The following is a 13,595-nucleotide window of genomic DNA, read 5'->3' on the forward strand; positions in this document are numbered from 1 at the left end:
AAGTTAAAACAGTTTAAACTTTTAGAAAACACGTCACGAATTTGTGGAGGTTTATTCCTTTTCACTGCGTCTCTTATGTTTTTAAATGCAATCTGTGTGATGGACGATTCGGCTCTTTGTATTAAGCAATGCATAAATACATGATGCTGTTTTGTTCATAATTGTTTATGCAAATTACGAAATTATATTTTATTTATGAGTTAATTTAGACAATGCACATTTTTTTTATTTATTAAATATCAGTTATTTCCTTGCGTTGACAATTTAAATGTGCTGCATTATTTTGCTCATTGCGCCCTCCTGTTGCCTCGGAAGACAATTAGACCTATTCAATAAAGACCTATTTAATCTGCATATAAAACATTAGAAATTAGATGTTTGTTTAATTTTTATTTTGTCTTTGGTTGTTAAAACAAAAACTATCTGTTGTTTGTCTCAATAAATTGTGTTAATTTAAAAATACAGTGGTTAAATGTAAAAAAAAATTTCTGTTGCTTCAGTGGTTTCTTTAAGTTTAAGGCTTTTAACCAAAGCCGACGAACTTCTCCCTTCGGAGGGGCGTGCAAATCATAGGGTGCCCCACATCCACATTCAGCTCTGGTGCGTGGATTATGGTCAAAACAAATGTCTTGCAGGTATTTTTTACGCTTGAACCAGCTATTATGACATCCCCTAACTACACAAAGTACGCCAGTCTTTCTGTGGTCCATATGAAAAGTAAACTAGCCTGTAAAATCTACACAGTAAACGCAAAACTAAAGAATCACAATACAACTACTATTAGCGGAAGTGCTTTACCAGAAATCTGACACATTATAGTTCGAAAACGGCAGCACCCGCGCTTACGTGAAAAATAAGGTGGATAAGATATTGTTCAAAATCAATTCCCCTATGGAGAAAACGAATGGCATTTTTACTTTCGGAACCTGACTGTTGCACTCTATAAAGAATACTAAGATATGAACCAAACCAACTCACTTCAAAATGAAATTACATGCATAAAAACTTTCCCATTTTAAATGAATGGGATTTCATATCCAAATTCTACTGTTGCACATTGCACCAGTGGTTTACAGCACTTCATGAATGTCAAGCTCACCATCTTGAGTGTTCTGGGAAATATTCAAATGATTCTTCTTACCCTTTGCAAACAGGCAGCACTGCCAAAAATCATCTTGCGAAGCTAAATCCCAACCACACCAAGATCAACCATCCATGGTCAAACAGAAAATGAGAAACATGTCATCAATCCAGACTAACCTAAAGTCCTACACCTAGTTAAGCAGGAAACAAACCCACACCTAGTTTAGCAGTAAACAAACCCTGACCTTAATTAGTTCAGAAACACAGTATCCTCCAGATGTGGGAGTGGAACGATTGCAAGGTAACACATGCGGTGAATGAACAGTCGTGTCTGTGAAGCTTTACCCGGAGAAGAGTGTTGATGTGTCTGTGTCCTACATGCATAATTAAACGAATGAGTGACAGAGTGACGCACATGCTTGGCACAGCTATTCTATAACACAATCATATTCAACTCAACAGCAGTTTAACAGACCCTGCACACACCCAAGAACACGCTGGGGTGCTGTCACACCAGTTCTATCAGCCCAAAAAATGAGTGTAATGTACCTTCAGAGACTTGTGTGAGCAACATTCTTGTCACCAGTCTGTTCTAGTAGCTTAGAGTTGATATTTAACTCTCCTTCATCTCATAATGACAAAAGAAAAGGTCACAACAAGCCAATAGTGGCAAATGTGTCATGGGCATGTGTTCATATTACATTGTGAGAAAGCTCTTTCTAAACTTTCAAAAGTTGGCCATGCATTTTTTTCTTTATGTTGACAGAGAATAATATTTTTTACATTCATCCATTTAGCACGTGGTTTTATTCAAAGCATCTTTCATGGTATACATTTCTATGTGTTTCCCTGAATTCCAATCCATGACCTCGCTGTTGCTAGTGCCATGCTCTACCAGGCAGCTGAGCAACAGGAACTCAATTTGATTTATGATTCATTAGATTTGATTCAAAAGCTAATTTTATAAATTCAGTTTGATTGCACAAGTAATTGGATTCAGCAAATGGACTATTTTTAACATGGCACATCATCTTAATAACACTATAACACACCAATCACAGCAGGTTGGTCAAGAAAAAGAGCAAGATGCAACACAATGACCAAAGACATTTGTATGGCTATAGAAGCAGTGCTTTAAAAGAGGATACATTTCAAGACACATTTTCAAATTTTCTTTTGTAGGTTAATTCCCTTTAAAGTACTAGTTGTTAGAAAACTAGTTGACTCATGAACTAATACATGAAGATTTTGGCCTGCAGCCTTGTGCCTATAAGACAGATATTCAGCAGCAGAGCAAATTTATTTGTGTGATATTGTGCAGATTCACTTTAAAAACATTTCTGACATATAAGCATGTTGTTAACAACAGCTAAACTAGCTATAACATTATCACAGGGCCACTGAAAATTTTAACTCGAGGCCCTGCTGGATAAACATCCTTATTATTTCACCCTGTAACCTAATTTATCAAAATAATTTTAAAATACAGTATGCAATCTTAACAAATCACAAATTCTAGCATTTGAACAGATCATAGAGCCTTAATTATTTAAAAGTCATATTTCAAGATGGATGAAGTGCATCTGCAGGATTTGTAACCAGTCTATCTTGAAAACAAATGAATCGTTACACCCCTACGCCTTCAAAAGCACTGTATTTTCTGTGACTGAAATGGGTCAGCTTATCCTCTCCGTCACTCTCTCCCCCAGTCCCGTTCTCATAGCTTCCCAAGGTCACATCACTGGCTGTATGTGTGTGTGCCTTTGAGCAATAATACACTCCACTACAGTCAAGACATTCAGGACACTCAGCACATCAAACAGTGGCATTATAATTCTCCATGCGTCTATCTGTCGGTATGTTCATCATAACTTAATTTGCAAAATATTTCTTGCAAAATCCTTCCTGAATAAAAACCTATGTGATGAATAACATAAACAGCTCTCAATACCTTCAGTTCTAGTCATCGTGCTCAGTCTTCTTCTCAACACAGAAATATGATACTGTGGATAAATCTAAGAGGAAATCCAAAACTGCACATAACAGCGACCCTCAGGGCTGGGTATGCTGTCCTCTTGACACTTCAGTCAACGTGCCCCTCATAAATGTAGGATTATCACATGCTGAAAAAAAAAAAAGAAGTAAAAAATCATATAGTTCAGTTATGTAGAGATGTAGACTTTTTCTCCAAACAAATGTGGAGGAAACACTTGTCCAGTAACAGTACATTAATACCATGAATATCAATCCTAGTGTGTTAAAAATGACAAAAATGAAATCAAATGTTATGGAATTTATATTTAACTAGTAGACCATTTTACAGCCAAACATCCATGTGTGAGAATTTCACGGAGAGAGCATATAGAAAACAAGCAAATACAAGTCTACATATTAAACATGACTGATAATACATTACACATGACTGTTAACTACTTATTTACAACCAACTTGATGGGTTAGTTTAGGCTACATGCGGTCCATCTGATGGTCAACATGCTCGTTAAACAAAAGCAAGAGTGATTAAAATAACATGTCAAAAACGGCAACTGAAACACAAAACTGGCTAAGTGTATGAAGCTAACTCTCTCGTCGTGCCATTATAACTCGAGCTGTCACTGTCAGATTTCAGGATGTCATGTAACACAGAGGGCTAAAACACGAATACACACCCATTTCACTTTATTAGACAAGCGAATGTGGCTGAAGGCTGAATTAATCCGATCATTTACCTGGACTGTCCGTTGATGCGTTCGCTAGCTGAGTTAGCTGCCCGGCTAGCTGGTAAATGGGCAGTTTACGCCCAACCCAGGCTAATACTATTAGATGGTCGATATAACGCGCCGCTGCACACGATCATCAGCAGAGACGGATTAAAAAAAACATCGGAAACATTGCGCTCAAACCGCTCGAGCGGAAGGAAGGACGACCAACCCTTCTAGTTACATCGTAGGCTGTCAAAGTCATACAAACAGACAGCCGACAGCATCAGCATCTGATCACGCCAATGAGCTTGTTTGGCTGGCACCACGCATCAGCAGCATACATACAATATATTTACATGCATGTGGGTAGCTTGCGATTCCTGTTGATTTGTGATTAAACCAATTCGAAATGATCACTTATATTATCCTTATTTTATCAACAAGCACCCCTAACGTGGAACCATTTCCACAATAAATAATAATTGAATCATTCATTTAAATATAACAATTCTATTACAAATCTATTTTGACATATTGGTTTGATAGAGATATAAGTTACATAATTATATAATATCAAGTGGATAATTGCCTGGTTGATTCCTTTCAGATCTTCCAGGTCCACTTTAAGATTTACAACTTAAAAAAAAAAAACTTTACAACTCTTTTGGTTGTAATTCTCTTTGGTAAATTACGTATTTATGCTTATGAAAGATATTTTCATCTTACGAAAACAAAACGATTGAGGTCTTGAATTTATTTTATTAGCAACATGTAGTATTCATAAGCAAAAAATGGGCATAATTATTCTCGAAGATAGTTTTCATATTTTTTTCAGTCATCTAGGTTTTTGAATAATAAATTGAAAGTGTTTTTTAAGCTAACGTTACTGCAGTAGTGAATTTTCAAATCCCCAATAACACCGTTGTTTATTTTTATAGGAATGTATGCTACAATGCAATACTCTGTACTATGGACTGTATTTTGTATTGTATTCATATGACACTTAACAAAGTGTACATTCAATATATTAGATCTGTGTGATTAGGAGCGGTTAGCAGTGAGATGTTTTGGTGATGTCTGACCTGCTGCACCTGATCTCGCGGCGTGCTCTAGGCGAGCAGCGCACTGCTAGGCTGCTAACGTCATCAGAAACACAGGCTAAAGCCGACTAGCTCGCTAACAACTCAGCCAACAAACTGAACGACTGTGCCCAGCCCTACAATCCGAACTACAACATATCGGCGACGTTTTCGAGTTAACGCTGTATATGTATGGAAGGCAAAAGCGTGCGCGTTTTGCGGTTACAACTTACATAAGAGCTGAGAGAGAATTGTGCTGATGTCCGTTAATTTCTCCCGATGGAACACTCCCACGGTGACGTCAGCGGCGCGCTCACAACGCGTGAGGGAGCGTGGCACGATATGACGGAGTGACCACATCAGAGGGTCAAAAGCAGAACTTAGTCAGTGGTTATCAAAATGCTGCACTCATACTTCCGCTTAAAGGGGTCATATGATGCGATTTCAAGTTTTCCTTTCTCTTTGAAGTGTTACAAGCTGTTCGTGAATAGATAAGATCCCTGAAGTTGCAAAGACTAAAGTATCAAAACCAAAGAGATATTCTTTATCAAAGTTAAGACTCTGCCACACCCCCCTAAAACGGCTCGTTCTAACATGCCCCCACATATCTAGGTCACTATGTGGAAATATTAGTCTTTAAAAAAGCATCATATAACCCCTTTAAAGGAATAGTTCACACAAATATAAATCCTCCTTTTGTACTAAACCCATGTGACTTTCTGTGTTACACACAATGTTTGCCGTAATGTAACCGTATGCAGTGTAAACAAGGGGGTTGAGCTGTATGCTACTAATAATATTAGTTAGATGCCAGATGTATAGCCTATGTATTTTTTAAGCTGTGATGAGTCATATGATAATATGTAGGCTAATTTGACAAAATGTTTTATTTAATGTTATAAATGAGTCTATTTAAATTTTTTTATTTAAAAACTAATTATTGAAATAAATGAATGAAGACTTGTTTCGTCCAGAGTTTTTGAACGAATCTCTTGAATGATTCGGACATAAAATACATTTTAACAGTCACTGGTCGCCACCTACTGGCATAATGTAACATATACACTCTACCGTTGAAAAGACGTCCCTCCGACACGTCCCGTCATGGTTGAAAAATAGTTCCAAAATGAAAGTTGAACGGACGTCTTTTGACGTTATTTGTAGACAATTACAAACGTATCTGAATGCATTTGAAATGTTCTGTTACATATTTTAAATGATTTTGTGCCATCCTACCGCTACTATTTTTGGCCAGGGACACGACGTTGCCGTCGGACCGATGTTTAACGTTACGTTCTTCGTTCTTCGTTCTAACGGTTACGTTCTTCGCGCCCGATAGCTCTGTCTGTCCGGGTTCCAACTAGCAGCTCCACTGAATGTTTATAGGATAATAAAACAGCCATCTATACTAACAGAAAATTTGGATTACGACCATCTTCGATTCAAAACCCAGACGACTATGACTCGTTTATCCTGGCAGCGGCAGGTCGCAGCGCCACTTCCGGTGGCATCCCCAGATGGCAGCTGCCACGAACTTTCTCGCCGTTTCTGCTGTTATGGATGTGGGAAAATGAACCACACAGATGATGACTGCTGGTACAAAGATCAAGCCTGCCATTCCTGTGGAAAGAAAGGCCACATCGGACGCATGTGCAATAAAAGAAACTTTGAGAGAGAGAAAGCACGAGAAAAAGTTTAAGCCATGTAAAAGACAGAGTAAAAATGATAAGACATGGGTAGCCTACATCATCTGGATGCTGGAGGCAAACAAAGTGGTGAGTCGAGTACAGATACAGAGAAGGAAATGTCACTGTATATGATAACCAAAAGAGAGCAACTCGCACACATTTGTATAACTCCACAAATTGAAGGAAAAATTATTGAGATGGAATTGGATACAGGTGCTGCAGTGTCCTTAATATCAAAGGAAAAATATATATTAATGACTTGCAGCATATTCCACTGCAGCCGACCACATAATCTTAAAAACATACACTGGAGAAGCACTAGCACCAGTAGGGGTCATCAATGTAGCGGTAAAATTAAATAATCAGTCTGCGCGATTGCCACTGTATGTGGTTAACAGTGATGCCCCACCATTATTTGGTAGAGAATGGCTGAGATCTATAGTGTCTGCAACTCCATGCTTGACATAAAAACAGTCAAGCATGGAGTTGCAGACACTATAGAAACTGTGATAAATCGGCACTCCAAAGTTCTTTTATTTTGCCTAAAGTGGTTGGTGTTTCATGAAGCTTCATTGGGTTTATACTGTATGAACCTGAAAAAGGAAATAGAAACACTGAAGTCATTTGATTATCTTCTAGTATCAATGAAGCAATGCCACTTCGGAACAACAAAAGAAGTGCAGATGCTTTGAGTGCACCTGATGATGCTTTGAACTGATTAAGAATATTCCAATATACAGTGTAGATCAAAATTAGAGAACAACCTACAATTTCCTAAATTTCAATGTCTCTCCTTGGTCCTATTTGAAGTTATCCTAACAGGAGTAAAAGGATAGTATTTAAAGCATATTTCATAAATGTATTCTCAAGTACAGTATAAGAACTCATAAAAATTTGAGAACCTGGTGCTAATATCCTTAATTATATGACAAACCCTATTTAACTGGCAGCATTCCTCTAATTTTCACTGAGATAGCAAGATAGTGGGCCACTCTGAAACCCTGCAACGGGAGGTGGTCCAGATGAAGGCCAAAGGGATGACTCTTTCAGCATTGCAAAAGAAGCTAGTTATTCCAAATCTGAGATTTCTAGAACATTGCAGCTTTACAATGACACTAATTAATTCATTCATGCAGCAGGAGTTGGGCCTTTTATACAGCTACATGGCAGGATGAATGTAAATGTTTATCAGATCCTCCTTCAGCAACATGCAGTTCCTTTCCTGCGTTCATCTCCCAATAGCCTGAAATTTTCATGCAGGACAATGCCCGTCACACTGCAAAATGGATAAAGCAGTTTTCAAGAACATTGAAATAATGAAATGGCCAGCCCAGGGATCTAAACCCAACTGAAAATCTCTGGAAAATTCTTGGCAACAAAGTTGTGGCTAAGAAACCCACTACAGTTACCAACTATATGGAAGAGAATGGAAGAAGAGTGGACCAAGATCACACTAGTGCAGTGAAAATTCTAACTATTTTTTCACAGCTGTAACCCCTTCAAAATAAAGGGTTTTGTTGAAATGCCTCGGTTATTTTGTCAAACGTGTTAGTATAACAGTGGTATACTCACAGTTAATATTCCTCATTTTGAGCGATGAAGATTAACAGCATTTTAGAAAAAAATCAAGAATTTATAGTGTTCTCTAATGTTGATCTCCCCTGTACAAATAGGTTTTCCTGCAATTCATCTGTCCTCATTTACTTTCCTTGCACCCCTCGCTCATATCCTAAAGGGGTAGAGCTAAAACACAAGGAAAAGCAAAGAACGGAACAGAATGCACAAGTAATGAAAACACAATTTAATGGATTCATTAAACAGCTGATTCATTCAGGAACAAAGCAAGTGACCAAAGCGAGAGCCACAGAGAGGTTTCCTCCCTCTGAGTAAGAAGGGCCAAGGTGAATTTAGCCCAAAAGTATATCAAGGGACAGGCAAGTATTATAAAGCAGTGAGGGCAGGGTAAAGCAAGAGGTTTCTCAGCTGAAACCCAACCAGTTTGGTCCCATAATTAATGTTGTGACAGACGAGGCTGTACAAATGGCTTAAGGGCACATTTGCACAGTGTTTTTCCCTTAGCATTTTTGAAAAAGGTTCAGACCAAAAAAAAAAAAAAAAAACTAAATTTGTATCATGGTTGTCAAGTACTCATGCATGTGTATGGACTAAATGCATATTATGGTTTTTAAAAATTCATGTTTGTAGTTTGAGACAATAGTATACTTTGAAAGCAGTTTTCAAAAGCTCACAAAAGAGCCCCCCACCATGAAGCATATCAAACCAAACTTACATTTACCCCCCCCCCAAAAAAAAAAAAAAAAGCCCCCCCCCCGAAACACAACAGCAAGCAACATGAAGTCTCATTAAGTTTTATTAGCCTTCTATGAAGCTGAAGAGAAACATACTGATGTCACTGGAGTCATCCAGAGAGAAAGCAACGCCATTTCAGAGTACCTCCACACTCATCTCACTTTAAACAAACCTTTAAGGCCTGTAGACCGAGGATAACTGTGCATTATAAGACACTGATTTAGGGCTGCGGGGACCAAAGACTGGATCCTTAGGATACTTGGGCATGAAAGGGTATTCCACAACTGGAGGCATATAAGACTTGAGTAACGGTGGGAATATTGGATGCTTCTCAGGCTGGTCTGAGGCAGGTGTAGTTGTGGTCGTTGCAGGAATGGTCACTTCAACTGGGCTTTGGAAGCCATTCATATAAGGAGGGAAGTTTGGGTACCAGGGATGTTGAGGTTGTTGTGGTGCTGGGGGAGCAGCTGGGTCACCTCTAGAGTAAAAGTATGGATCAAACACTGGCCTGGGATACATCTGAGGGTACATGTGTTGCTGGAAAGGACATTGAAAAGGTGGAGTTGTAGTTGTTGTAGGTGGCACAGTGGGAGGCAGGGTAGCAGGTACACCAGGATAATATGGAGGATACCACCAGGGTCTTCCAAAAGGGAAAGGGTCAAACATCTGTTGCATGTCTGGGTCAGCAGGCATGGTTGGAGCTATCGTTGGCCGTGTCAGAGGACAGGAAAGAGTTACCTCCCGGTCACCATACATCAAAGGGAGTTGCATTTCAGTGTCCTGAGGAAGATATGAACATCAATTAGTGTAAACCTAGTATAAGTAGACATGCCATGAATGACAGTCCTGTCAAATGCACTACTTTTACCGTCATTAGCCAACAGCTTCCTGTGAATGGTGCAGTGACAACCACTGAACTATCAGTATTCTCCAATGTGAAGGAGCATCGAGTGTACATTAGAAGCAGAGGCTGCCATGATCCATCAACTAAAAGCAGAAAACAAGTCAAGCTTAAGCTTTTCAGCTTTTTGATTGAATGCAAATTAGGGGACTTGCCTAGAACTTTAACAACATCTGCTCTGACCCCAAGTGTGGCAATCATGCCGGTGGAGAGGCAGGACACTGTAGAGAGTCGAGGACTCACAGGACAAGACATTCGCACTGGAGCTCCCATTATAATGAGCGGCAGAATATATCTTCCACCCTTTTAGGAGATGAGAAAAAAATAAATGACTCATGCAAGGCATCACATGGTTGAAGCATTACTCTGCACTTAACACCTTTATCATAACTAACCTGTTTTTTGACATGACAGCCCCGGTATGGAGCAACAAGAGAAACATCCCTGCGTGCTCGCTTCTACGACATACTGTCGTATTTGTACTCACTTTTAAATCACTCGGTGATATTGGACAACCAATCAAATCTGTTCATCAGTCAGCTTGTTATTTTCACCTGTGCCTCATTATGCTGAGAGTTAAAACAGGGGTTGAATTTGAAATAGTACACTAGCGTATGACTCCAGAGCAGTATGCTTGTGTGCTATTTGAGTTTCAGCCAAGATACAGAACATTTATGGTCTTGACTGATAGGACTGGGGGTAGCACAGTGGCTTGGTGGTTAGCACCGTGGTCTCACAGCAAGAAGGTCCCCGATTCGAGCTCCAGCAGGGACATGAGGCCTTTCTGTGGGGTTTGCATGTTTTCCCTGTGTTTACCCTGGGTACTCCGGTTTCCTCCCACAGCCCAAAGACATGCAGGTTAGGTTAACTGAAAACTAAATTGTCCCTGGACGTGTGTGTAATAGCCAGAGGCGAAACAAGATGAAGTGGGGACCCCAGGCAAAATTAATAAACGAGGCCCTTCTAAAAGATTATTTTGTTAATATATCTTCGTTACCTAGATATATATTTATACAACAAACAAAAAGTAGTTAAAACACATATAATAGATAACATAAATTGTTAATTTTTTTAAAACAAAGTGCTTATTCTTTAACAAAATATCAATGATCATCTTTATGACAGAAGATACAATACTGTACAGTACAATCTTGAAGATACAGTACAATCTTCATATTTACAGTAACGGATTGTCACCTTAAAAATGGTGCTTACGAACCTTAGCTACAGCAAATGCTGTCACCATGTCCTCCATATCCAGAGACCTTCGTATTATAGCAAAATAGCTCAAAAGGGAAATGTATATAAATAATTACAATTAATTATAATTAATTACAATTATTTGTCACGGTTCATGGGCTCACTGACTCATTCTAGCTCTCTCCGTGTCATTGTGGGTGTGGGTGTGGTTTGTGTGCTGGTGATCAGTGCCATCAGCTGATTAAGCGCCAGCTGTGGCTTATCAGCTGGCCTATTTAATGTCTGTGTTTTCTGTCCTGTGTTGTCAGATCGTTTCATGTTGTCACCGTGTTCAGTTCGTGTCTCTCTGTTCCTGACCAGTTCCTGGAGTTTCCTTTTCTCCTTGCCGAGGACTTCGCTGCACGATACCTCGACCATCGGCTGCCCGTTGGTGTCCCTGCGCTACCCGGAGTTACCTCAACCCTTCACCTATCTGACTCTCGTCATCTTCCTTGTTGGGTATTCCCAAATAAACGTTGTTTTGAACATTCGCTACTGAATCCTCATTCTTTCTCCCTGACAGAACGATCTGACCACATTATGGATTCAGCGAATGCTACGGATCTGCAGAACTTTCTATCACACAACAATACACGCATGGATCGTCAGGAGGAGCAGATGCTAGCTACGGGACGGGCGGTGCAAGCTTTGGTAGCGCAGGTGTCCGAGCTCACCACCCAACTACAACAGCTGAGCTTACCCACTGCGCCACTCCCACCGCCAGTTCCCTCTACAACTACAGGCATCGTACGTCAGCATGAGCCACGTCTACCCACACCAGAGACATGTGGGTGAGCCTAACCACTGTAGAGCCTTTCTGACTAAGTGTTCGATGTTTTTCTCTCTCCAACCAGTGACGTTCGCCACAGAACAGTCAAAGGTGGCTCTAGTGTTGACACGGCTGTCAGGACGCGCGGGTCTGTGGGGAACGGCGGTGTGGGAGAATAAACATCCCTGTTGCACTTCGTTCCAGGCCCTTTCTCAGGAGATGAGACGGGTCTTTGATCGGGCGTTGACAGGTCGTGAGGCCACACGCATGTTGGCCGAACTACGGCAGGAGAACAGAACCGTCTCTGACTATTCCATCGCGTTCCGGACCCTGGCGGCGGAATGTAAATGGAACGAAGAGGCGCAGTGGGACATGTTCCTGCATGGGTTGGCTGACCGTATTCAGAAGGAGATATTTGCTATGGAGTTACCCTCTGGTCTTGACGGACTGATCGACCTAGCCATTCGCGTTGACACGCGTCTTCAGCGGCGTGAGCAACAAGGCCGTTGCACCCTTAGGTCGGAACTTCCGGTTTTCTACGCGGCCAACTCCAGTATGATGGTCAGTCCCACATCCAATTACGAACCCATGCAGGTGGGTAGAGCTCGGCTTTCCCGGGAGGAGAGTAATCGCCGGAGAGCTATGGGACTCTGCCTATACTGTGGCTCTGAGGGGCACGTTCTGGTTCACTGTCCAGTAAAAGGCCCAGCCCGACAGTAGAATCGAGGTTACTGTCGGGTGGAATTTCCTTGGAAGAATCCTCGTCCTCAACTCTCCTCTCGGTAAGACTACAATGGGCAGCCCGATTCCACAACTGCCAAGCCCTGCTGGATTCCGGAGCAGAGGGGAATTTCATGGACCACAATCTGGCATCCCACCTTCAAATCCCCATAGTTCCTCTCTGCCACCAGATCTCGGTCAACGCACTTAATGGACATAACCTTCCCAGTATCACACACTACAGGATCTATCACCCTCATAACCTCAGGCAATCATTCTGAGGAGATCCCCTTTCTGCTCACAGAGTCCCCACGGGTACCTATTGTCCTGGGTCATCCCTGGCTGGTTAAACATGGTCCCAGGGTGGATTGGGGTCGTAACTCCATATCGGCGTGGAGTGAACCTTGTTATGCTTCTTGTCTGATGTCTGCTTGTTCGTCTGTGTCTTCTTCTTTGTTGCAGAATGAGCCGGTGAATCTGTCTAACGTGCCCGAGGAGTACCTTGACCTGAAGGAAGTGTTCAGTAAGTCCCGGGCTGCTTCTCTTCCTCCGCATCGTCCCTATGACTGTGCCATAGATCTAGTGCCAGGTATGTCTCCGCCTAAGGACAAGTTATATTCGCTTTCTGTTCCAGAAAGGGAGGTCATGAAGAGATATATTTCTGATTCTCTAGCAGCCGGGCTCATCCGGCCCTCCTCTTCTCCCGCTGGGGCAGGATTCTTTTTCGTGGCAAAGGACTGTTCTCTGCGACCATGCATCGATTACCGGGGGCTGAACGACATCACGGTAAAGAATACTTACCCTTTGCCGTTGATGTCGTCAGCTTTCGAGCGGTTGCAGGGGGCGTCCATCTTTTCCAAGCTAGATTTGCGTAATGCTTATCATTTGGTCCGCATAAGGGAGGGGGATGAGTGGAAAACCGCGTTTAATACCCCCAGAGGGCACTTTGAATATCTTGTTATGCCCTTCGGGTTATCCAACTCCCCCGCGGTTTTCCAAGCACTCGTGAATGTCGTGCTGAGGGACATGGTTGATCAGTTCATATATGTCTACCTGGATGACATAGATATATTCCTCTTCTCTCCAGGAACACGTTCAGCACGT

At 41.3% G+C, this 13,595-nt stretch overlaps 2 protein-coding genes across 6 annotated transcripts in view; both read right to left on the reverse strand.

Moving 5' to 3' along the window:
* LOC107656050 (transmembrane and coiled-coil domains protein 1-like) overlaps positions 1 to 5,197 on the reverse strand; it is a 23,698-nt gene extending 18,501 nt beyond the window's left edge. For 2 of the 5 annotated variants that reach the window (XM_016443717.1, XM_016443716.1), the window contains exons 1-2: positions 5,098 to 5,192; positions 3,035 to 3,206 (exon numbers count right to left, since the gene is read on the reverse strand). The gene's annotated coding sequence lies outside the window, so the exon portion shown is untranslated. Of the gene's footprint in view, positions 1 to 3,034; positions 3,207 to 3,752; positions 3,776 to 3,812; positions 4,086 to 5,097 lie in introns of those variants that run through there. The other 3 variants (XM_016443713.1, XM_016443714.1, XM_016443715.1) reach the window with 3 other exon arrangements.
* Positions 5,198 to 8,905: 3,708 nt separating this feature from the next.
* LOC107656051 (36.4 kDa proline-rich protein-like) lies at positions 8,906 to 10,216 on the reverse strand. The gene is made up of 4 exons (XM_016443718.1): positions 10,159 to 10,216; positions 9,919 to 10,066; positions 9,731 to 9,849; positions 8,906 to 9,642 (listed from the first exon to the last, which is right to left on the reverse strand). Exons 2-4 carry the CDS (start codon positions 10,034 to 10,036, stop codon positions 9,037 to 9,039), a joined length of 843 nt encoding a protein of 280 aa, XP_016299204.1. The 5' UTR covers positions 10,037 to 10,066; positions 10,159 to 10,216; the 3' UTR covers positions 8,906 to 9,036.
* Between the last annotated feature and the right edge of the window lie 3,379 nt (positions 10,217 to 13,595).

This window comes from Sinocyclocheilus anshuiensis, unplaced genomic scaffold (assembly GCF_001515605.1).
Source record: "Sinocyclocheilus anshuiensis isolate Anshui unplaced genomic scaffold, SAMN03320099.WGS_v1.1 scaffold51, whole genome shotgun sequence".
In the NCBI taxonomy this organism is placed as follows: Eukaryota; Metazoa; Chordata; class Actinopteri; order Cypriniformes; family Cyprinidae; genus Sinocyclocheilus; species Sinocyclocheilus anshuiensis.

Coding starts and splice junctions, on each gene's coding strand:
- LOC107656051 (XM_016443718.1), bottom strand. CDS start 10,036: ATGGGAGCTCCAGTGCGAATGTCTTGTCCTGTGAGTCCTCGACTCTCT. Junction 9,850..9,918: donor AGATGTTGTTAAAGTTCTAG/GCAAGTCCCCTA, acceptor TTCTGCTTTTAG/TTGATGGATCATGGCAGCCT. Junction 9,643..9,730: donor GAAGCTGTTGGCTAATGACG/GTAAAAGTAGTG, acceptor TATCTTCCTCAG/GACACTGAAATGCAACTCCC.